General features: G+C 44.6%; 2 protein-coding genes across 4 annotated transcripts in view; both read right to left on the bottom strand.

Moving 5' to 3' along the window:
- zbtb44 (zinc finger and BTB domain containing 44) overlaps window positions 1-11,551 on the bottom strand; it is a 12,673-nt gene extending 1,122 nt beyond the window's left edge. Inside the window, exons 1-6 of one of the 3 annotated variants that reach the window (XM_068705621.1) lie at window positions 11,319-11,551; window positions 7,174-8,277; window positions 5,498-5,582; window positions 4,797-4,948; window positions 3,110-3,410; window positions 1-785 (exon numbers count right to left, since the gene is read on the bottom strand). The exon at window positions 1-785 is cut by the window's left edge and continues 1,122 nt beyond it. In XM_068705621.1, coding sequence (XP_068561722.1) covers window positions 350-785; window positions 3,110-3,410; window positions 4,797-4,948; window positions 5,498-5,582; window positions 7,174-8,239 — 2,040 coding nt within the window. In that variant the 5' untranslated portion in view covers window positions 8,240-8,277; window positions 11,319-11,551 and the 3' untranslated portion in view covers window positions 1-349. Of the gene's footprint in view, window positions 786-3,109; window positions 3,411-4,796; window positions 4,949-5,497; window positions 5,583-7,173; window positions 8,278-11,101 lie in introns of all 3 variants that reach the window. The other 2 variants (XM_068705612.1, XM_068705628.1) reach the window with 2 other exon arrangements.
- A 1,603-nt stretch (window positions 11,552-13,154) lies between these two features.
- The window catches only part of LOC137868738 (A disintegrin and metalloproteinase with thrombospondin motifs 8-like), a 14,836-nt gene continuing 2,990 nt past the window's right edge, over window positions 13,155-25,000 (bottom strand). Inside the window, exons 2-9 of the mRNA XM_068705637.1 lie at window positions 24,979-25,000; window positions 21,976-22,108; window positions 21,711-21,878; window positions 20,689-20,981; window positions 18,403-18,589; window positions 17,798-17,970; window positions 17,187-17,362; window positions 13,155-16,188 (exon numbers count right to left, since the gene is read on the bottom strand). The exon at window positions 24,979-25,000 is cut by the window's right edge and continues 218 nt beyond it. Of these exons, the coding sequence (XP_068561738.1) occupies window positions 15,444-16,188; window positions 17,187-17,362; window positions 17,798-17,970; window positions 18,403-18,589; window positions 20,689-20,981; window positions 21,711-21,878; window positions 21,976-22,108; window positions 24,979-25,000 (1,897 nt within the window). The 3' untranslated portion in view covers window positions 13,155-15,443. The remainder of the gene's footprint in view (window positions 16,189-17,186; window positions 17,363-17,797; window positions 17,971-18,402; window positions 18,590-20,688; window positions 20,982-21,710; window positions 21,879-21,975; window positions 22,109-24,978) is intronic.

The following is a 25,000-nucleotide window of genomic DNA, read 5'->3' on the forward strand; positions in this document are numbered from 1 at the left end:
TTGAGATTCAACGGGCCTCAAAAATTGGCAAAAGACAGTAAAATGACTTTAGCTAGTGCTGCATTCACGTCATATGGGAATTTAACACAAAATAAAACTTCCTAATACTCGATTCTTCAAGAATTCTGCTCACAAGTTTGAGGGGGAAATCATTTCAAAAAGATGAAATGATCATTTTACTTTCTGCTGGATTTGGTTTTGAAAGGTGAGACGTAAAATAAGTGCATCTGTGTTGCTGCGTGGGGCCGACCACGGCGTCCCAAGTCGTCCCTTTTTATAGCCGCCGGGCGGATATTCCCCATATGACATGACTGCAAAATAAGAGGCGGGGCCAAGCAGAGGGCTTGAATCACCCGATGGTGATGGAAGCCAGCTCCTTGGTCTGGGCACCACGCTGCTGCTGCTGCTCTTCTTCAAACACCTCCGGGGAACTGCCTCCTACGCCGGCGCCGGCGCCGTCATCGTCCATCTTGATCTCCCCCGTCGCGGCGGCGCCGGCCGTCTGGTCGGCGTCCATCTTGAGGGAGGCTGGGGCTTCCAGGGGGTCCAGCAGGGGCTCGGGCGAGAGGAACCCGGGGGAACTCTCGCAGTTCTGGGTGGAGGAGGAGACCTGGGAGATGACGGGCATCTGGACGGAGCAGGAGGAGGAGGACGAGGCGGCGGCGGCGGCGGAGGTGCTGCCCGGGTAGACCGGGTGGTGCTCCGAGTCCTCTAGCTCATACTGGACCCCCAGCGCCTCCTCCTCCTCCTGGACCTGGCTCAGGTAGTCGGGCACGAGGAAATCACTGCGGAGACGAAGGAGAACCGGAGGAGTTCAACGGCCTTTCATCTGCTGCCGACACGTTCTACATTTAAAGTTCTATCAGCTAGATATACAGGCTGCATCCTGAACACAGGTTATACACAAAGAGAACTACGTCAAACAGGAAGTCAACAGACCAACAGAACGTTCACATCAAAGAGAGAGACGAGCACAACCTGTTTAAACTCACATGTGTCTGAAATGATTTTTAACATTTTCTCTTTTAATTAAGTAATTTATTCTACATTTCTCATACTTGTTTTTAGGGGTTTTATATATTTTAATTGTTTGTACCACTATCAACTTGTTTATTACTAATATTATCCTATTTTTGTATTCTATTTTTTATTTTATCTTGTGCCCTGTTTAAGAATATCTGAACTATTAATTTGTTTCTTTGTGAAGCTCTTTGAGCTACGTTATGAAAGGTGATCTATAAATAATACTTATTATTGTTAAAATAAGACATTTAAAAGGTGTAACACTTTGAATTAGTGAGGGGCAAGAAAATAATAATAATAATAATAATAATAATAACAATAAAAGTTTCCCTTTAATCTGTAAACACATACGTAAAGGCGTCAAATGTAAATAAAATGTACGGACGGTGTGATAATTCTCTGGAGTGAGATTCAAGATGAATTTCCACACTTACTGTATTCACGTAATAATTACAGCAAAATGTCTGACTAAACATTCTTCAATCATAAGGTTGAGAAACACCAACGTTTCCCTTTTAATTAGTCAAACGACAGACTTAACTGAGGAATCAGTGATGGTTAAAGTGTAATTAGTGCATTAGAGTGGATGTTTCCATTCTATGTAGAGGACTTTAAATAATAATAACCCAGTTCATGAGACAATAAGCTTCATATTTCTCTGACAGAGGCTCTTTAACGTCGGTTGTAAACTAGATTTATCCCGCAGTTTAACGAGGACGTCTACTATCAATCTGAGAGAGAATTAAGAGCTCAGGGTCCAAAATAAATAGTTAAAGTGGAGCTCAGTCTGCAGCGCAGACGACAGCCGAATGTGAAAAATACATAGTGAACATATCTTTTTATGTGAGGGCGGAGGAACGGGGAGTTAAGAGTCTTCGCTGCATTTTGCCAGAGAATTTTTTCCACCTCGTTCTGATCCCAGGCGAAGACTTTTCTACTATAAACTTTTTAAGGAGTCAATGGACCGTTTGAGTCCCGCCGACCTGTGAGGGCTTGAGGTGATTAAGAAGTAGAAAAGTCTGGGGAATAAATAAGAAAACACACTCCACACTTTACGAAGACACTGTGTTCTGACTTTCACGAGGCTTTAGTGGGCCGAGCTGCTGGGGAAACAAACAAACAAACACACTCGATTTTGGAAAATCCATCCATACAGAAACAAAGTGTGTTTGAACGCAACGTTTAAAAAACACAGTTTTTTTTTTTTGCTTTCTACTTCTCGAGAGTTAGACGAGAAGATTGATATCACTCATGTCTGTACGGTGGATAAGAAGCCAGTTAGCTTAGCATAAAGACTGGTAAACGGGTAACCAGCTAGCCTAGCTTCGTCTTTTAAAGCTCACTAATGAACACGTTGTATCTCGTTTGTACAAAAACTGTGTAAATGATCATGTGGTTTTTTTTTGGGGTTTTTTTGGGCGGGGGGGGGGTCAAAGTCGGAAAGTGCGCAAAAAAAACAAGAGCGACGCAGTTTTTAAGGCGCGACAGCTGCACACCGCGTAAACATAAAAAGTTAATTTTATCTTTGTTTTGACTTTATTTAGTTAAGTCAGTGAGGTTTCCTGCTAAATTACCGCAACTTCATCATTGCCATCAACCTGGCAACCGGTCCCCCGGTCCCCCCCCCCCCCCCGGTTTAACAGTGAAGCGCTGTTTTTATACTGCCGCTTATGTACGGATTAAACAAACCAGATCCAACGTATAAACCAGTGATCAGCTTTAGAGGAGCTCGTAGGCAAACTTTCCCAATGTTTCCTGTCTTAATGCTAAGCTAAGCTAACCCACTAGCTACCGCTACATATGAACATAACAGATATGAGAGTGGTGTCAGTCTCCTCATCTAACTCTTGGGACAAAAATGAATAAGCATATTCCCCAAAAAGTCAAACGTTTCTTTTAAATAAAAACAGTCAGATACTTCAGGTACACTTGATCTGTGCATTCAAATCCCCTCAAAAACAATTGTACACAACCAAAGTCAGAGAAGAAAAGAACCTCAGGTACTAGAATCTGAACTGAAGGTATTTTCTGATTCTGAGTAAGTGATGGGGGGGTGGGGGGGTGTCAGCGCCCTCGGACTCCTCACCTGCTCTGGAAGTAGTTTGCTAGTTCGGACGCCTCATGGTTCAGACTCCTCAGGTGTACAATTAAATTGCCAGAGTTGGTGAACATGGCCCCGCACGTTTTGCACTCGTAAATCCGCGGCTTGCGGATTATGTGTCGGGAGACCCTCATGTGGTGCTTATATTCACCGAAGGACGTGAATGTGGCGCTACAAATCTGGCACCGGAAACAGCGTTTACCTTCGTGCTTCAGCCGATGCATCTTTAGGGAGTAGGCCCGTGTGAACTTTTTCCCACAGCGGTCACACTGGAAAGGCTTAATGCCTGAGGGAGGAGGAGGAGAAACAAAGGTCAGCTGAGTGACATCACTCACGTCATAAGACAGAAGAAACTCATCAACAAAGGAGGCGTGGCCTGTCGGACCAAACGCCACCAAACTGCCCCAGAGAGGAGAGTCCAGATGGATGCTAAGCTAACCCAGCTAGGACCTGAGGCTACTCCACTACCCAGCATGCTCCTGGGTAGGATGAAAGACCTGGATCCATCGTGGTCCAGGTCCAAGCTGCACTTGAGGAGCCGGACTCTGGTGGACCAGAGGAGGTGGTGTATGTATGTATGTATGTATGTATGTATGTATGTATGTATATGTATATGTATATGTATATATATATATATATATAATAATAATAATAATAATAATAATAATAACAACTCTTTTGTGGACTCCAGTTCACTTCCTAAATGTTAACACAGATATGTGTTGATGAATCCTGTATCAAACCTTTTATCTCAAAATGAATTTTCCACTTTATAAAATGAGTAATAAAATGTATTTAATTGAATTCAATTACAATTGAATTGTATTGAATTTTAGCTCCTAGAAATAATCTTCTTCGACAAACAATCTTCTGAAAAAGAGTGAAAGAATGAATCAACAGAACATGTTGTAGGATGACTGCTGCTCTACTTTGTTCATACATTTAAATCTGAGATTGTTGGCACTCCTTGTATTATGAATATGTGCTTTAATGGTACTCAACAGGTGGTCATGTCACCATTTAAAAAGGACAGATCCACAATCAAACAATCGCTCCCACAGTCTGCTGTGCTGTTGTCTCAGTAGGTCGTTGTCTGGTTACGACCATCGCTCCTCCACTACCGTCAAAAAACAGAACTTCTTGTTTAGTTTTTGTGCTGATGTGCAAAAAAAAGCATAGATATTCTCAGACATTAAAGTCACAAATTAACAACAAAACCCCCGAAACACATCATTAAAATGTAGGACTAACCTCGTCACAGCTCACCTGTAACCACCGCGGTGAAGTGCAAAATACATCAATTATATTAGTATTTATCTATGTTAACAAAAGAGCAGGAAAGAAACAACTATTTGTACCCAACAGGACCTTTCGCCTCCTGACTTTATAATCTGAGAGACTTTATTCAAGTTTTTCTTTGAAATTTGTAAATTTACAAATTTTATTACAAAAATTCTGACTTTTTCCGAGGAATATTAGGCCCCTCCCCCCCCGTAATGTCTGTATTGTCTCCTACAGCTGCACTAACGCACCATGGTAGAGGTGTGGGTGGTGGTGAATGAATACTTTTTTACTACCTTTAGTGTTTCTGGCGTAAAACTAACAGACGTTACGTTACATTTAACAAAAGTATCCCAAGATCAACCCTTATTGATTTCCTTATTTCACGTACCGGAGTGAATGAGCATGTGCTGCTTCAGGTTTTGGATGCGCGTGAATCTGACTCCGCAGGTCGGGCACTGGAAGGGCCTGTCGGGGCCGTTGGTTCCGGGCCGGGCCGAGGGGCTGATGTAGAGGTGGTACGGATACTGAATACCTTCTAACCTGAGACACACAGAGAGGAAGCATCACACGTTCATTTAAAGGTTTCATTCACGAACAGAGCTGGAGTACAACTAGAGACTGAGACCATGAACTCATGTTTACAACGTTTACTGAGGGAATAAATCAAGAGAGAAGTAGAGTCATTTTAGACTAGACTTCTATACAACCAGAGGAGTCGCCCCCTGCTGGACACTAGAGAGAATGCAGCTTTGACAATAAAATAACTCAGATTCGTCTGCTTGACTCCTTGAATTTAAATATCTTGTGAGTTTTTAAGGGGAAAAAGGATCCAGCTGTAATCTACATTAACCTGTTGAAGAACATTTGTTGCTCCGGTAACAGTGCTATGCGTCAGATTGGTTGTTTGTGTCTAGAAGCTTTTACAATAAATATACACACAGCCGTCATTCTGTGTTATATCACATCATGACATCATGACGCCTACATTTATGATCCAAGCAGGTGTGGCCCAGACATCCGGCTGCTAGGTCTATATGTTCCCTACCGCTCGTGACTCGCCCTGCTGCAAGTCGTAACAAATCACGATACCTTTCGTCATCTTCGCCGTGTCCTCCGGTGTTGGAGGTGCTCTGCATCGACGGCAAGCCCTCCGACACGCCTTCATCCATCGACCCTGAGAGGAGGAGGAGGAGGAGGAGGAGGAAGCTCGTTACTCGTCTGGCAGCTGAACACAGTCTTAGAGCAGGTTGGACTGTGGGGGGGTTCTGACTGCAGCTCTTTGAGGGTTAATCCCACATTCAGGGAGTGATGCTGCTACATTCCACCTCACTGTCTGCTACTCCACAGTTTAGGAAAAAAACCTGCAAGTGTTTCCATTTTCTTCTTATTTATAGCAGGACAGAAAAAAGGGTTTTTTAAACAGCATGCGGGCCGCCAGACAATAAAACTTTCCACTGAGAACAAATGAAGCTCTGGTGGAGGACAGGCAGCTCGTTTACACACACCAAATATTCCACTTATTACGAAAAAGACAATATTCATACAAAGCTGTTTGCATATCTGATGAAAGCTCATATTCCTGCTCACATGCAGCCGTTCACACTCTAGTTAAAGTGACCGGTGGAGGACTTGTTGGACCGCTTTCATTCCTTCATTTACTAATTAACACCGACAATTCATTTATCGCGTGTTAACGCCGTTTTTATTAATTATTATTATTATTTTGAAAGCGGTGGAGGAGTCTTCATCACTATGTTGATGCAGCGTGTGGAGGAGTCTTCATCACTACGTTGATGCGGCGTGTGGAGGAGTCTTCATCACTACGTTAGTGCGGCGTGTGGAGGAGTCTCCATCACTACGTTGGTGCGGCGTGTGGAGGAGTCTTCATCACTACGTTGATGCGGCGTGTGGAGGAGTCTTCATCACTACGTTGATGCGGCGTGTGGAGGAGTCTTCATCACTACGTTGATGCAGCGTGTGGAGGAGTCCGGCACCGGCCGTCTCTCACCGGAGACTACCGGACATCTCCGGGTAACCGTTGTCACCTCTGAGTTACGGTGCATTATGTTGATGAACAGTGGGAGCTGCGTTCACATGCTCTGACTGTCATGAAGACAGAAGACACACATTCTGATGAAACGTGTGGAACATTTTGAAACCAAATGTTATTGACCTTTTGTTCATACAGCAGTACTTTAAAATAAAAGTGAGCAATACACTACTTTTGAATTCATTATTGAAATTTTGCACATAACAATGAGATTAATCAAGATTAAAAATGTTAATTGTTGCCCAGCACTGATAAAAACATTAAGTTGTGAACTCCTCAGTGAAACTATGAAGTCATGATTGATTCATCTGAGACCAACAGTCATGTGACAACAAATCAGAGAAGCTTCAGGCTGCTGAACACAGAGCGGAGAGGATTGGTAACAAATGTGGAAAGTTGGAACAACGTTGGATTTATAGATTCCAGTGTTTTCCAATTTTTCTGAAATAAATTATCTGAGAAATTCAACTTTTTCTTTTTTATGATTGATGTCATCATAACAGTTATTCTGCACTGAAGATGTGCTGGAGTCTCTACTCCTAGTCACGATGGTTCTGTTTCTATAGAGGAGCAGGACTTTGATATTGCTGTGAGAATAAAAGACCACCGAGAGAAACAAAACTGAAAGTGCTTCAGGGACGAGAGGGAAACCTGTATCTACGGAACGCAGACCACACCAGCAGTTTAGCATTTAGGAAAGTAGAAGAGCCCTCACCTATTGAGGAGGACTGCGGACTGATGAGGAGCTCCTCGTGGACTTGTTCGCTCCCCGGCACCGTCTGCTGGTCGCTCAGCGAGCTCTGGGAGGCGCTGACCGGCTGCGAGGACGCCTCCTGGACCTCCTCGTCGCTGAGCCGCTCCACCTTCACCCTCACGTCCTCCTCCTCCGCCGGCACCGGCGACGACGACGCCGCCTTGGAGCTCTCGCACGTCAGGAAGTCGCTGAGCCGCCGGCCGACCGCCGCCTCCGAGGTCCCCGCGGCGCCTTGCTCCAAACAGCGGGGGCTCTCCGGGAGCTTCGATTTGTCAGAGTGGAACCTCCGGTCGATGCCGAACGGGAACGTCCACGGGAAGGCCAGGGAGGATTCCACGGGCTGGGCCGCGCCGTCCGAGAACGACGGGGACGGGTTGGGGATTTGAGGTGAGGTGGTGACCATCTGCGTCGTGCATTTCAGCGGACTCTCGGGCGACGCCATCGTCGCGAAGCTTTTGCGTTTCCGTCGCGATTCGCGGCATACCGGGACGTTCCTCTCCATCACGCTGCAGTCGGACGACACGGGCGACACGCTGCCGTCCAGCGGCGTCAGCGCACAGTTTGACGAGGCGCTCTCCGGCGCCGACTCGTGCGGCTTGTCCGCCGCGATGTTGTTGTTGCTGTTGCTGCCCGGGCTCCACAGGATGCTGGACTTCATGAACTCCGAACACGTGCTGGCGACGGCAAACATCTGCATGTAGCTCGCGGCCGCCAGGACGTCGATGATGTTCTCCGTGCTGATGGAGAGGGTGGAGGTGTAGGCGTATTCCAACAGCGGAGCGAAGCCGCTGACGGTCACGTGATGGAGGTCCAGCACGAACTTCTCCTCCTCCTCGGGCCGGCCCACCAGCTTGGAGCGGAAGAACTCGCTGCAGCAGGCCAGGACCACTTTGTGGGCCAGGAAGAGCTTGTCCTGGACCCGGATGGTGACGTCGCAGAGGTGGCCCTGGTTGCGTAAAGCATTGAGCTTCTCCAGCATCTCCTGGCTGTGGGAGGTCGAGCTGTGGGTGAAGGTTTTGACCCCCATGTTGGAGTCAGTTCAGGACCGCGAACAGGAAATGCCTCCTGCAGAGAGATGGAGGAACAAAAGATAAACTGCATGAACTGTTTGTATTGAACTGTAGAGTCAGGGTTTGTTATTCTATGTGTCAAACATAGACTGAATATAAGAAGAGGACGTAGTCATGGTGACGTCACTCGTTGGTTTGTGGACTGATGTTTTGAAGCCTCGAGTTCGGCATTTTGGTCGTCGCCATCTTGCTTTTTTGCAACCAATAAACAGGAAGTGACCACATCTGGACTGAGGAGGAGTGACGTAGAGACGCCGTATTCGTCTCTGGTCTGTCAATCAGCGTGTAGCCCCGCCCCCTAAATCATCCCCTCTTTATGGTGTGTTTGACTCTAAATGGAGCATAATGTACTAAATGAACATCATGCTGTATTGAAGAAGACTGTAAACTAGAGATTGAGACCATAAACTCATGTTTACAATGTTTACTGAGGGAATAAATCAAGAGAGAAGTAGAGTCATTTTAGACTAGACTTCTATACGACCAGAGGAGTCGCCCCCTGGTGGACACTAGAGAGAATGCAGCTTTAACACGTGAAGCACAGACTCCTGGTGTCAAGTACTTTACGTCGTCATTGTTTGCTTATCGCACTAATGTGTTTGTATAATGAATACCTAACTAAAATAAACTCCCGTGGCAGTAAGAGAATCAGCTGTGAAATGTCACAGTGGACTCTCACTGAACCACATCAATACGAGTACAAAGACCAAAAAGAAAAAGTGCATTGTGGGAGACAGTGGGTGTAGGTAGAGGAAAACGCTGAGGTCCTCTCGGAGAGGTAAGGGGGGGTGATAGGGAGCACGGAGGACAAAATGCCAAGTTATGTAACAATCAAAGCAGATGCGCAGCGATGCGAGCCAGACCCATGTGGAGGCCAGCGCACTACAGGATGCTCAGCAGCTGTCTGCGAGACATGTGGATCCTCTGAGGCATGAGATTTTCCATCAAACAAAAGCTCGAGTGAAGGGGGCTCTCGCAGGGGGAGCGGGAGCGCCGCACAGGAAAAACACTCCGGGGCTACGACGCACCGGCCCCGGTGGCGGCGGAGTGAACTACAGAGCCGGGGAGAGGAGGAGCAACAGGAGAGGAGCAGACGGACAATTTAGAAGAGCAATGATGCAAATATTAAACAATAATAATAATAATAATGATTATTAAACCGTTTGGCATTGAGAGGAAACATGAAGTTATTCTACAAACATGTAGAAAACGTTGCTGTAAAAACAAACATGTATTCCACTAATTAGTGTCTAGATCTTTGTCAAACGCCTCATTAAAGATAAACCCTGAAGGCCAAATAAGATACAATTCAATTTAACAACAGACGTCAGCAGGAAACAAAACACGTACAATACATAACCAAACAGTAAAGGTACAAATATAAAAAGAGGGAAAAAAAGGGAAAAATACAATTTAATGATGGATTCATCCAGAAAAGTAAGAAGCTTCTCAAATGAGAGGATGTGTAGATTCAGTTTGTTGTGTCTTCTTCTGTGGTTTAGACTAGATACGCTCAATAACTCGTTATTATTCATACATATGTGTGTCTACGTATGGATCAACATATTGATCACGTGACTTAAAGAGCCATAAACTACTCAAACACACAACAATACAGGAATAATACTCGTGATGGCGATGGGGGGAAAAAAGGAGGCGTGGCCTTCCTTCTGCTACTTTTACTATGTTTACATCACGTAAACAAGTCCCCACGAGCTAACAACAGCTAGCGGAGGCTAACAGGTAACAGCGCTCGCGGAGAGCAGAGAAGGCGGCTCGTGCTGGAGACGTGGAGGGTTCAGAGGAGACGCTGGACGGACCAACGTCTGCAACAACAGGCACAGTTTGGCGAACACTAGCTTTGAAACAAGCTCGGCGCGTCAAGTCTCCCGCGAGGAGAGGAGAGGCACGTCCGATTTGAACTGTCAAAATAAAAGACCAGGGGGGGATACCACACGGTGGTTCTTTTTCAATAAGATAAGATAAAATGAGATAGTCCTTTAATAGTCCCGCAGCGGGGACATTACAGCAGCATAGTGGACAGTGTAAACAAGAGACATTGTAAAAAAACATACTTATAAATAAGTAATAAAACAGTTAAGAATATTAAATAAGTAAAAAAGTAAAAAATCCACAACTAAAATATGACTAAAAATATTATATATACAGACAGAATAATTACAGTATTTACATACATATACACATATATATCTATATCTATCTATCTATCTATCTATCTATCTATCTATCTATCTATCTATATATATATATAGATATAGTTTTGTTGTAATTACTTGTGAGAGATATTAAAGTATATGCTCTCCTTTCCACTTTAGTGACACATAAATATACACCGTGCAATACAACCATTATTCTGTCTGTGTAGATCATATTTAGTTATTGTACATTTTTTACTTTTTTACTTACTTCATATTCATTAGTTGTATTACTTAGTCATAATACTTGTTTTAAGTAAAGTAAAATAAAGGATTATCTTAGCTTATGTAACCACCACTATACAAACAACAAAACATTTCAATAAATAAGTATAAAAAACTGCTCGATAAAATTCCCCCTTTTATTTTGAAGCCGAATTAGCCAAATTTCCGGTTTGACCGCGGATAACCCTGGAAACGTCGACGCAGCTGCTAAAAGAAACCGTTAGCTACCAAGCTAGCGCTAGCCGACACAACAACAACAACAGCAGCAGCAGCACTACCAGCTGGTTCCCTTTCCCGTTCATCGATACTTAGACAACACGGTAGCCGTACTAAAAGTACACGGTAACGGCTATCTAACGGAGGAGAGGGGGGGGTTACCTTGTGGAGATGAAGCCCGTGATGTCGACAGGGCCTCTGGACGCGAACAGCTCAGCTGACACACACACACACACACACACACACACACACACACACACACACACACACACACACACACACACACACACACACACACACACACACACACACACACACACACACAAAAAGCAGCGATGTGCGATTTGCGCCCCTGCCGCTCTCCACTCCGATCACTCACATTCCTCGCGCTTCTCAGGCAGTTTGTCCGCCTGTAAAAGCCGCCCGAACATCACAACAGGTGGAAGTTCAAAGTTTTTAGTTTTTTTTTCCCGAGATGCTTTGTTTTTTTCATTCCTTTGTGCCTCCCCCCGCTGTCCCCCTTCTTTTTCTTTTTTTTCCCTTTTTTTTTTTCTTCTTTCCCTGCGCTGTATTTGTATCTCCCACAATGCAACGCGCGCCTCTCACGGTGCTGTTCAGTAAGAAACAGGAAGTGTCACGTTCTTCAGCAACATGTTCCCACTGTTTGTATCCATCTGAAGACTTCTCATACACTTTATGTTCTTTATTATTTATTCTTCGTTTCTATTTTACTTTATTTATTTTCTCACTCTTACTGATATTGTGCTCTATTTCACTATGGCGTCAGTCTCGTGTCTTTACACTTAATACCAGTTATTGTATTGTTATATATGTTTATATTTGTATTTCATTGTGTTTTTCTGGTCTTCTGTTGTAATCTTAGTGAAATTCTGGCACAATAACTTCCTTTGGGATGAATAAAGTTCTATCTTATCTTATATTATCATATACTTTGTGTTTTTTTTTTAACATATTCTGAATTTTGGAAAATATAAATTACACCTCTTTGAACATGCAATGTGTTTTATAATTTTCTTTTCACTTATTGTATATTGTGTTGACCTTTATCTTGTGTAATATTGCTATAGAAATAGTCATATTCTATTTTATATATTTCTTTTCTTGTTTCTCATTTGTTCTGTTTATTAATTTGAAGATTTCATTTATTGTTTCCAACCTTTAAGGCAAAGACCAGGTCTGGTGCTAATACAATGTGATACAATCTTCATGTTTGTTTTTTACATTTTACTTTTTTAATTGACTAATATATATGTATATATTGTACCTTGTCTGCTTTACTAAAAAGATTTGTGTCCTATCTTAGTTCCTATTTTTAAATGTCAGCCATCTTCCTCCATCTTGATGAAACATGACTGAAAGCACTCTGGACAGCGATGTGAATTGATTTATATTTTATCTATTGGTTCATCTGATGAGGGACAGAGCACATTCATGAAAACATTAATGTAAATGAGCCGGAGTTAAAGCCAAGAGGCAGGTGTTAGAAAATATTACATTTAAAAAGGTTTCACGATATTGACGCTTTACAAAGCGTGCACAAATAATGAAAGAAGTGAGAGTATTAATATACGTAGTATTGTCATTCAGCAGACTCTTAAACGTCAAGTATAACAAGACAAGGCTCTCAAAGTCAACACACACAAAGACAATGAGGGATCACTATGTTAAATAGAAACATGACTAAAGACAAGATTATACTAAAAACATCACGTCAGAGGCACAAAACACAAAAGTATGTGAGATATATAAATCAGTCAGACAGACAAAAGACGTGTGTACCTGATAAATCCCTGATAAAGTCTGTTATAAAGTATTTTATGTATACATTTGAATGTTGTCAGTAATACTTGGCTGTCTTTATTTCAGATGTCTGAACAGAGAAGTTTTTCCAAAGTGGGAGGATTCGCTGAACATCTTCAGGGCTTTCAGTTTGTCAAACCAGCTATAAAAATCTGCCTCGCCCTACTTTTAAAAGCTGCCGACCCGCCTCCAAGAATTCCATCAGTCTGGCCCACGATGACCTAAAAAACGGTGCTCTGGAAAACATGGAAGACTTAACATTTGTTTGGAATTTATGGGTCAGTATGTAAGTACTTACCAGTCTGGACACGAAGGATCCTCGAGTGAGGAAGCTGTTGTACGCAACAGACGAAACAGAACGTCTTTGCACAAACGTAGCAGGAACAGACACTCGTATGTTGACATAAATGTGTTTATTTGACCATTTTTTATAGGCAAAAATCACAAAGACAGCAGCATCTGCCCTGTTAATTACAATATTACAAAAATAAATAGCTTAAAAAGGAAGCCGTAATAATAAAAATAGCATGGTCCTTCACTGAAGGGATATAGGCCTAATGCTCCATCTCGTTTGTTTTATGACATCATGTAAATTAACAACAGGAATGAAGAAATCAAATATACATACTAGAGTCTGAAAACAACTGTGAGCGTTAACAAATAAAAGTCTGTTATTTTTATATATATACACGATAGATAGTATGCTTATCACTTAACTTACAAAAAACACCTCCAAAGAAACGTGTGGCATTATAACTGCATTACAACTGCATTACAACTGCATTATAACTGCATTACAACGGCATTATAACTACATTACAACTTCATTATAACTACATTATAATTGCATTACAACTTCATTATAACTACATTATAACTGCATTACAACTTAATTATAACTGCATTACAACTTAATTATAACTGCATTACAACTTCATTATAACTACATTATAACTGCATTACAACTTAATTATAACTGCATTATAATTGCATTACAACTTCATTATAACTACATTATAACTGCATTACAACTTAATTATAACTGCATTACAATGGCATTATAACAGCATTATAACTGCATTACAACGGCATTATAACTGCATTACAACTTAATTATAACTGCATTACAACGGCATTATAACTACATTACAACTTCATTATAACCACATTATAATTGCATTACAACTTCATTATAACTACATTATAACTGCATTGCAACTTCATTATAACTGCATTACAACTGCATTACAATGCGCCTGAAAAGCTCTAAAATGAGAGAATATTCTCTGTCATGGGTTTCTCTGCTCATAAATGACCAATCATTATCTAGCCTAATTTATTTTACACATTGTGTAAACTCAAATTCTATCAATTTCTATAAGTTGCACGCGTCTAGTTCGGCATTGAAACCAAACCAATTGAATATTGTCAGATTTAGTGTGACTGAATGGTTTTCCTAGAGTTCAAAAATGAAAATTTTCAAGACAATCGTTTAAAAGACGTTGGTACGTGTGTAGAAATGAGAAGCCCAGAGGCTTAACGTTCCAATGCATCAATCGCACGTTCTTACCTCAACAACATGTACATGGCTCGATCGAAGCTTTAAAGGGGTTTGAGTTGGGTCGAGGACAGTTGGAGGTACATTTACACTGAGCTGGTGTTTGACAGCAGGTTTCATGCCATTCATCTAGCCCCACCTCAAATGATAGCTCACTCAGAAAGACGTGCTGCAGATTAGACCAGACTTCATCCAAAAAGATGGTTTCTGTTCAAAGTGGGACTAGAAAACTTAGTGCACACACAGCACCTTCATCTAGCATCTATACATAGCATCACATGTACATCCTGAGGTAGATTTCCATGGTTTCAGATCTCAATAGTGGTTGTCAAATGTCAATAAAAGATGACAAAACAATATTCAGGCAAATGCCCCTGATGTGACTTGATGCGATCAGCTGGTAACTCGGACAGATTATGAGGCAACGGGCCCACAGGCACAGGCATGTAAACCCCCTCTTTGTAGTCATTAGTGTCTCTTTGAGTTCATCTGTGGTAGTTTTGTGTATATTTGTGGTTTTTTATTGTCTCTTTGGAGTTGTTATCTGTCTTTTTGTGGTTATGTGTCACTTTGTAGTCGTTCTTTGTCTCTTTGTGGTTGTTTTGTGTCTCTTTGTTGTAGTTTTGTGTCTCTGTGTGGTTGTTTTGTGTCTCTTTGTTGTAGTGTTGTGTCTCTGTGTGGTTGTTTTGTGTCTCTTTGTTGTAGTGTTGTGTCTCTTTGTGGTTGTTTTGTGTCTCTTTGTGGATATTTTGTGTCTTTGTAGTAGTTTTTTGTCTCTTTGTGGTTGTTTTGTGTCTCCTGGCGTTTACTTTATGTCTCTTTGTGGTTATTTTGTGTCTTTGTGTTGTGTCTCTTTGTTGTAGTGTTGTGTCTCTTTGTGGTTATTTTGTGTCTCTGTGTCGTTGTTTTGTCTCTTTGTGGTTGTTTTGTGTCTCCTGGCGTTTACGTTATGTCTCTTTGTGGTTATTTTGTGTCTTTGTGTCGTTGTTTTGTGTCTTTGTGGTCACTTTGTGTCTCTGCCCCCGACACTTTGGCCTGTGCCCAGTGCGCCCATTCAGTAATCCATCCATTGCTTGGTAAGTGCAGTCGGACCAAAAAACGTAAAGTTCACTCGACTCGTGTTCTTCATAAGCACTCTTGGTTGAGACATTCTCCGGAGACGGGCTCTGGGATTTTGTTTGCGTCGCACTTCTCTGGTTCCACAGTCTTCCCAGTGTAGTCTATGCAGAAGACGCTGCGGCGGCGCTCCCCCTGGCCACAAGTTCGCGAGCAGACGGACCAAGGTCCCATCTGCCACATGGGACACGGCAGATCCCCGCAGGGCCTGATGTCCACGGGCTTCAGGTCTTTGTCACACTGGCTGGACAGGAAGCCCGCGCTGTCTCTGCACTCAACGTTCCTCCTGGACCACCCGGAGCCACAGCTCTTGGAGCACTCGGACCACTCCCCCAGCAGCCAGTCAGGCACGCCGAACGGATGGATCACATGCGAGGACAGCGACGAGCCCTTCCTCTCCTTGGATTTGTTGAAGGTCACATCTCTGGGGATGAAGAAGGTATATTTCACCTTGGGATGGTTGGCGTCCCCGGCAGTGGTGAGGAGCTGGATGGTGATGACCTCCCTCAGCTGCCTGAAGCTCTGGATCCTCTCCAGCGTGGTGGAGGATCCGCTGTACTTCAGCACAGCACCCAGCACGGGGATGTCCTGCTCCACCGTGGACACGGAGAAGTTCCCGTTGAGGATGTAGCCGCCGCTCTCCCTCTTTATGGCCAGGTAGTTCCCGTCATGTTTGATTCCCCTGTTGCTCCGCTGTTTGACGTCAATGTTAGTAGCGCCAACGGGGATCGTGACAATGTCGCTGTATCCATAACTGGTAGAGAAAACAAAACAAGGACCTGGATTTAGATCATGTTCACACTTTGTTTCCTAACTTTAAAGATATCGTTTGCTTTCTTCTAGGGAGCATAGCTTCCTCAAATGCTCAAAAAACCTCGCTACCTAATGCAGAAGTGTGAAACGTTGGATTAAAAACGCTAACAGAGCCAGGCTAGCTGAGGAAGCTAACGGACTGCTGACTGTAGGCTAACGTTTGACGAGGATGACTCTGTTCAACCCCACAAGCTGAAACTCGTTGGTCTAACAATGAAGTCTTTCAGCAAACTACAAGAGTAGTTTCACCTCTTCTGGCTTTGTCTCTTCTCCAAAAAAAATCACAATATATCGCAATATAATGAACCTCTGTATCATGATAGCTACTATATATGCTACGTATGCTAAGCTAGCTGCTCTTGGCTCCAGCTACGTACTTAGCGATACAGAAATGATATTGGTAAAGCATTTTATTTGGGGATTTTTGTCATATCTTACTATCAAATAGAGAGATATTTGTCTTATAAGCCATAAGTTTATCTTCCTGGAAACCTTCTAGATGAAATACAAAACAAAGTACTCAACATATGAAGTACATGTGTGAAGTGGTGGTGATGACATCATGAACCAACAGTATTTGAGGCGTTTTATCGTCACTGAGAAACTGAAATGACCCCGATTGACTGGAACCTCTTTGGTCATGGGTTTCTAAGTCCTATATGAAATAGAATTACAGCACTGTGTCGGATTTTCCAACGCGTGTCCAACTGCTCTCACTGCAGCGGATCCTTCCCATCGAGATAAGCGAGAGGGACGCGAAGGCTTTTCCATGCTGCAGCCTCTCATCAGGCCAGAGGACGTTTTGAAGAGGCTCAAATATGCATTTAAGCTGATTTAATTTGTGCTTTCAGATGGTGACGATAGCATGATTAGCAAAACCAGCCTCGATTTTTGGACTCTGCAACAGCAGTGCAAGAAATGTATATTTTTTAAACTTACGTTGCTTTGTTGTACGAGCCTGTGATCTTCCTACAGGTGAGGCCACTCCCTCCGCACACTCCACACTTATCCACCCTCTTGTTGGAGCCGATCACCTGGTCGCAGCCGGCCTTCACACACTGGCCTTGGACGCACACCGACGTGGTGTCGGGGCCGCAGGTCGTCCCGTCGATCACCTGCGGGGGAACGACGGCAAAGCAAAGGTGATGCTGATTCCCTTTTTATCACAAGTGTTACGCAACAGTCAGAGTCACCTGCATCGCTGACGTTACGATGCAGAGACAACGCCTTTAGACGAAGGAAAGGAGAAGCTCATTAGCTTTGAGAGGTCTCCACAGAAGATAGGTGGACCTTGAAGTGAACGGTGTCTTTACAAACACGTATTTTACTCCCGTCATTCTACGTTAAGTCAGGTTTTCCATGCGTCTTGTTAGATTATCTAACAAGACGCACAAGACGCTGTACTTTGCAGTACAGATGAACTTTGATATTCAATGATGCTCTACGGTTCTGTAGATCGCAGAGAGAAGCCCCTCCCCCTGTTATTCTACGACTAGATCATGTTTCATTCCAGCTGTGTTATGAGCTGTGAGTGCTTGAATAATCTGTACCTTGGATTCAAACACCTTGAATTCACTGCTGCCCCTGGCCCTGCAGAACAGCTTACATCTGTCTCTGGGGGAAACGCCGGCGTACTTTGGGATCCACTGCTTCATGTTCCCGCTGAAGTCCAGGTAGCTGGGGCTGTTGTACTTCTCACACTGCTCCTCTCTGAAGCTCTTTCCTGAGGAACCAGACGGAGGAAAGGTCAGAACACGAAGGTGGACAATCACAAGATGAAGCTGCACTACCAAAATACCATTATTATAAGTAAGTCATCATTTTGAGAAGGTTTCTCTGTATTTTGAGATGTTAAACCGTGTAGCCCCGCCCCCTAAATCACCTCCTGCTTTCTGGTCTGTTTGACTCTAAATGGAGCATAATGTACTAAATGAACATCATGCTGTATTGAAGAAGACTGTAAACTAGAGATTGAGACCATAAACTCATGTTTACAATGTTTACTGAGGGAATAAATCAAGAGAGAAGTAGAGTCATTTTAGACTAGACTTCTATACAACCAGAAGAGTCGCCCCCTGGTGGACACTAGAGAGAATGCAGCTTTAACACGTGAAGCATCGGCTTCACTCGGCACACCCGCCTGGTGAATCCTCACCGTTGTTGTCGTCACAGGGCTGCGTGTTGCAGGACTGGTACTGGACCCTCTGTCCCTCGCAGTACCTCCCTCCATTCAGAGGCACCGGGTCAGTGCACTCCCTGTAGGAGAACTCCACCCCGCCTCCGCATGTTCTGGAGCACCGCTGCCACGGCCCCCACGAGCTCCAGCCGCCGTCCACAGCCACCTGCGGCACACACAACAACACACCGCGAGGGAAAAGAGGAGTAGTTGGTTAGCGCTCAGTGCCAAAGGCAATCTCAGCTGAGCAGCTTGAAACCACAGTCTGGGCTTCTGGGGTTGAGGCCGCACAGTGTGTTGGCGTGACGCGACTCCGGGGCTAAATCCGTGTTGAAGTTCGGCACGCGCCCGCTGTCTGCCTCTACCCAACATTCCTGCCACATGTGTCACTCACCGCTACTGGAACCTGCCATGCTGCAGCTTTGTGAGGCACAATTCACCGTGTGTGTGTGTGTGTGTGTGTGTGTGTGTGTGTGTGTGTGTGTGTGTGTGTGTGTGTGTGTGTGTGTGTGTTTGCTGGCGTGAGCGTCCGTTCCAGAAGTTTTATGAGTTTGGACCAGCTAACATCCCAACTGCCAGCGCGTCTGGGTTCATAAACAGATGTGTGATCATAACACGAGGAGAAGATATCAAGGCAGGCGAGCTAGAATGAAACTCTAAATGTTCTTTAAGGAAATATAAACAGGCACCGTGAAGAAACCGGGTTACAGTGCTGTAATCCATACTACTACTACTACTACTACTACTACTACTACTACAGCAACCTGAAGCTCTCATTCATGTATTCCTACTTAAAACTGCTCACAGCTGCAAAGCTGATAAAACCTCCTCTGACTGAGACGCAGTGTTTACTCTGAAGAGCTTGTCTTTGTGACTTCACACAGTAGATTCACAATAGAGCGGCTGCATGCTTTAGAACTAAAACAAGTATAACATCACATCATGGCCTTATAAGGTTGGTATTTCTAACGCATAAGCAAAGATCCAGCAGTTACGGGTTCCATGCCATTTGTTGGACAGCCCATTATTCCAGAACCCCCAGAAACAAAAGCCTGTTTGTCCCATCAGACCTCCCCAAGTCAAAGTATGTTCTTTTCCCTCCTATGGCTAAGGCATGACCCGCCACACTCTGCCTCTGACTGGCTTCACCTGATATTCTTACTCCAACCAATCTCACTTCTCGTGCCTAACTCTAACAAACCCAACCGAGCCAGGCGACGGTGGTAGCCAATCAGAGGCCGAGTAGGGCGGGGTCAGGCCTTAGTTCCATGGTTGTTTTGCAGCATAAATAGCCATGTGCTTCAGTTTGCTGTAAGGAGAGTGTGTACTTTTTAAAGCAATGGGCCGTCCAAACAATGGGCCTTTGTTTCTGAGGAATCGGGCTGTCGGACTAATGGGCTTTTGGTCCATTGGGACATTTTTGGACGATTGGGGTTTCTGAAAAATGGAGAATCTGGGCCAGTCCCTCAGATGGTGAGCAACATGAGCCTTATTTGGAGTCTTGTTTGTGGCCACCAGATGAACATGAGTCCAAAACTCACTTTTCTTCTAGTTCTGTTGTTTACCAACTGTTGAGAAATACATCTTTAGTTGCTAAATGCTCCACAATGTTCTAACTTTGTTTGTCTCTTTGTTTGGTGGGTGGACAGTGGACTTATTAGAACTTGTTCACTGAAAACAGCTGCTGAAAATAAGGTTGATGAGAGCTGTGAGAGTCAACCAAACACTAACTTGTGGGCCATCAAACCAAAACAAGGAGCTGAAAGATGCTAGAAATGATGATGACTGATTTCATGATAACTGTTTCAACAACAGACGGGCAAAGTCCAAACCCTTCCGATGTCCCCCATTCCGACCTTATTAAGTAAGAAAATACGTACGGTAGTCAACGTCGAGAGACACCATATGATGTTTGTCAATTTAAAACATCATTTTGCACGTCAAGAAAGCTGCATTTTGTCCTAGATTTGTCTTGGTATCATTTTGTTTGGTGTGAAACTAACTTAGCTATGTTCCGTGAACAAATGTAGCGTCAGCTGATGTCTTTGACCCGGCGACTCATTTTATCAGCCGGTATGAGAAAGAACGAAGCAAAGACCCGTCGATGACGAGAGAACATCCCGGTACCAAACACACACGGGCATCGTAGCTTCAGAGAGACGTTCCCGAACATTGCCGCCTGGGTCGGACCGACTACAGCTGTAGCAGCAATGAGTGTTTCATCGTCAACAAATTCAACGTTCCAGAATAAAGAAGCGTGCTCACCAGCGGCTGCATCACCTCCTGGGTGGACATGCACGCCCCGTGGAGGCAGGTCCCGTTGAGGCTGCAGGGGGTGCCGTCGGCCCAGGGCAAGCTGCCATTCTTAGTGGAGCACTGCAGCGTCCCGTCCTCCTGACACCACAGCTGGCTGCAAACATCACTGTCTGAGGAGTTGGGGCATTGGACAAACTCCTCTCCGAACATCTGCTGGCACTGCTGGTCCAGGCTGTACTTGGTGCCCGGCAGCTCTCTCGGTAGCGGCATGGTGCTCTCTGGGACATCCAGCAGGCAGTCCCCTGTGGGAACAGTACAAAGGACAACGCTGTGTGAGACTGATTATGTTGTGGTTTGTGGGGATCGTGGACTTTGCGGCACTGTGACCGTTGTAAATGTGTTTGTGTGAGGCATGACAACAGTGGGGAAATATTCAGGGCAAGTTGTGTCCTGACTATAAAAATGAATAATTAAAATCTGCACTTTTATAGGCAATATAATGTCCTGAATCTGGACCACTAGTCCATGGGAATGAATGATTCTTCATTACATTCAATACGCTTTTTTGTTGGAGTCGCCAACGACGTCCGCGGTTCGGAATGCAACACAGTTTTTTTTCAAACTGATAAAGAACATATTTTGCTGACACCAGCTGTTGCTTTTGGCTGAGGAAGGTGAAGAACAGGAAGAAGTCCATTGGACTCGGTGGAAAAGAAGGTTCACCGGTAGGTCTAGCAAGGATACAAACAATACAAGATGCACGACACGAGACGAGGGAGAGGGAGGAAGAAGAGGACATTTAGGGCAAAACAAACTCTCTGCAGCCCATAATTTGAGGGGAGCGACATGTTTAAGCAGGAAAGCAGCGCGAGAGAAATAACAGCGCGCTCTATTCTTCTCTGAATCAGCCGTAATGACAGAGCCACGGTGTCGTGGCAGACGTCCACGTTGGCAGAACGTCTCTACGGGGCGCTGCTTGCTCTCTGATTTACTGAACACGCCCGGGGGCGACAACCTGAAGTATTTCCTACCGTGTCCGTTGTCAAAGAACTCCGTGATGTACAGAGTGCTGCAGGGAGACCAAGGCGCCGTCTTGTTGAGGCTGACGAACAGAGGAGCCATCAGGTGATGTCCTCCCAGGTCTCCAAACAGCCTCTGACAGGTCTTGGAGTCGTCGTGAGGCATGCTCAACACGTGACCTGCAGTGGGAAAAGGAGGCGATGACGGTGAAACATTACGCTCGCAGATAACTCACTCCAGCCCAGCCGTACGGCAAATAAAAACACGCGGGCTAACCGAGCTCGTGTGCAGCTGTGAAGGCGGCCTGCAGGCCGTTGTCCTCGATAACCGAGCAGCTTCTCTTGGGGTCGCACATCGTCCCCACATCGGCGACGCCCAACGTGTCGCAGCTCTTCTGTACGCAGATGTCCTGCAACACAAACATACACACTGAGACTGGAACGCCGAGGTCAGGACGACCATGTGGGATTTGAGACAGCTGATTCAAACCAAAGTACACAAAGGCAGATGTTCACAATCCTAATTTTGACCGTTTTCATGCAACACGTTTCTTAAATGATGAGCCTTTGTGTTAACCCAAACTGTATATATTTGATCAAGGTTAACAAGCATCTAATACAGAGTTTGATGATCTTCCACTTTCCACCTACATGTTCTATGTAAAGCAACTTTTCTAGTAGCTCGGCCAACAGGGCTCATTTTTATTTATTATTTATTTTATTTGCTATTCAGAGCAAACATGTTGCCTCCAGGTGGCGATGGCTGAGCTGGCAGCTCACAGCTAACAGTGCAAACAACGGTAACAGTGCTGACGGAGCAGTTTTGGACTGTTTAGTGGACATACAGTCATCATGATGTCACCTTTGTGGTTGGTGGACTGTGGTTTTGAAGCCTCTAGTTTGGCTTTGTCACATTCTTTGTTTTGTTTTTTGGGACCAGAAGTGACAGAAGAGGGCGGAACTAAGTACAAATGAACGCTGAATACGACATTTTTAGGCGACCAAAATTTTACATTAAACATGAAGTGAAAACAATAACGTTAAACTCCCAGACCGGCCAACGCCGTGATAGAGACCTGTCAGGTAGCCCCGCCCCTAAATCATCCCCTGCTTTATGGTCTGTTTGACTCTAAATGGAGCATAATGTACTAAATGAACATCATGCTGTATTGAAGAAGACTGTAAACTAGAGATTGAGACCATAAACTCATGTTTACAATGTTTACTGAGGGAATAAATCAAGAGAGAAGTAGAGTCATTTTAGACTAGACTTCTATACAACCAGATGAGTCGCCCCCTGGTGGACACTAGAGAGAATGCAGCTTTAACACATGAAGCACTGACTTGAACCGGAGATGGCTGCCACACACACCAACATCAGATCCAATCAACATACCACAACAAACATGAACTTGTACTCTTATTCCCTGAAGAACTGTTGTTTATTGGCATGTTTTCACTGCTCTGGTCTTCTTCCTGCTGTTCTGTTTGTCTTTTGTCTTTTGTCTTGCAATAAAAAAGAAACTCTCCACTGAAACCAGGGAGTCCATCCAATCTATCCATCTATCTCACTCAGTTCAGCTCAGCTTAGGGTCTTGTCTCGGTCGATCAGTGCAGTCTTGAGCAATATTAGCTCGATACCTTGTTCTAAACCTGGTTAAGGTCGTTTTCACTCAAACACTTGTGACCGTTTGCTTAGAAACAGCTGGCAGAGTGGACTATGGCAGGAACATCACTCTGTCAAATGGTAGATGTATTAAGTGTATGGGCAGCCCTGAGTGGATGTTTTATCAATCACGCTCAGCGATCCTTCACTGTCTATTTGTGTCCGGTTGTTTTTAACGAAAGAAATCCAAAACATGTTGCTCAGTGTTTCCGTCATAAAACAAAACAAATAAATATCCTCAGCGTTCACCCGTCCACAACTGTGATTTTGGAAAATGAACAGCACCGCGTATCAGAAGTCTTCCCCCTCCCCCCGCTCGAGAAGACTGGCTCAAGACGGACGGGTCCGTGGCCTCGCCTCAGAACCCCCTCCCAAAAAAAAAAGGAAGAGAAACCACAGGGCTGAACCCGCCGTGATTCAAAACACATCTGGACTCGGAGGCTGCCACTCGAACGCAGCTCGGCGTTGTGTTTGTACACCTTGTTCCACCGTTGTGTGCGGACGCAAGTGGGTCAAAGCATTCTGCAGGTATAGTGCGGACAGACGGACAACGACACGCATACAGTATGAGACCACAGAAGTGGTTCCACTACATGCAACGAGAGTTTTCACTTTCACAACAGCCAGTGAAGCTGAAGCTGACCCTTCAAAGTGCCTCAGTCAGGTCCGGGTCTGATTTGTGGCGGCACTAAAGTCCTCTCATCCACGAGGAGCCTTCCGTCCTCCACCGGAGTGGAAAAACAAACACAAACTGTTTTTTTTTTGGTGAATGATGGGTTCCACAACCGAGCGACCGCCTTCAAGAAATCCAGCACAGGACTGCAGAAGCCCACATGTTCTAGTCATCATCTCCCTGACCCGGGGTCACACCTACATGCTAACGGAACTCAGTAGGCAGATGCCAAGCTTGTCATCGGATCGAGCCGTAAACCGGGGCACCCAGCTATAGAAATGTGATAATAGTGAAGTCTTGTGGGTTCTGCTCACGCCTTGTCAACACGCACACACCAGAGGGAAGAAGGCAGCCAATCACGACTCAAACCCTGAGGACTTGTGGACCTATTTCCTGTCGGAGGATCCGTAAAGTACAATTTGTTTGCTTTCTGTTGACATTCTCCGACGTTCCCCTTTCAGCATCCTCACTTTACCTAAAGGACTAGAAGGTCTTTCCTTCACCTCTAATCCCACACGTGTGTCTCTGCGTTGCAAAAACAACAAGATATGACAACAGTCCCCTGAAGGAGGGGGCTCTTCACTCAGCTGGGACCCCGCAACCGACCCTGTGTTACTGTAAGACTCTGAAACCACATCATGTACTGCAGCTGGCCTGGGACTGGATTCCTTCATGGGCTTAATGTGTGACTCATCCTTGCTGAGTTATTGCCTTCTGAATGGAGAAACTATCCCAGACGATCATTTGAATAATACCGACACAGTCTGTAAACTGCCATTATTTGTGTCCTGAGTGCCTGAAGAAGACAGTGCGTGGACCTTGAGTTAAGATGCCTCCAAGGTGAAGAAGTAGCTTTGCAAAGATTCTGTAAAATATCTCTCGCTCATCACATATTTCAAACATCATACGCAGACGATGGTGTGGTTTCGTTGGTCCCTCACCTCTCTGGTGAAGAGCATGGCC

Source organism: Cebidichthys violaceus, unplaced genomic scaffold (assembly GCF_023349555.1).
Source record: "Cebidichthys violaceus isolate CVI_PGR_0920_01 unplaced genomic scaffold, fCebVio1.0.p SCAF_1, whole genome shotgun sequence".
Taxonomy (NCBI): domain Eukaryota; kingdom Metazoa; phylum Chordata; class Actinopteri; order Perciformes; family Stichaeidae; genus Cebidichthys; species Cebidichthys violaceus.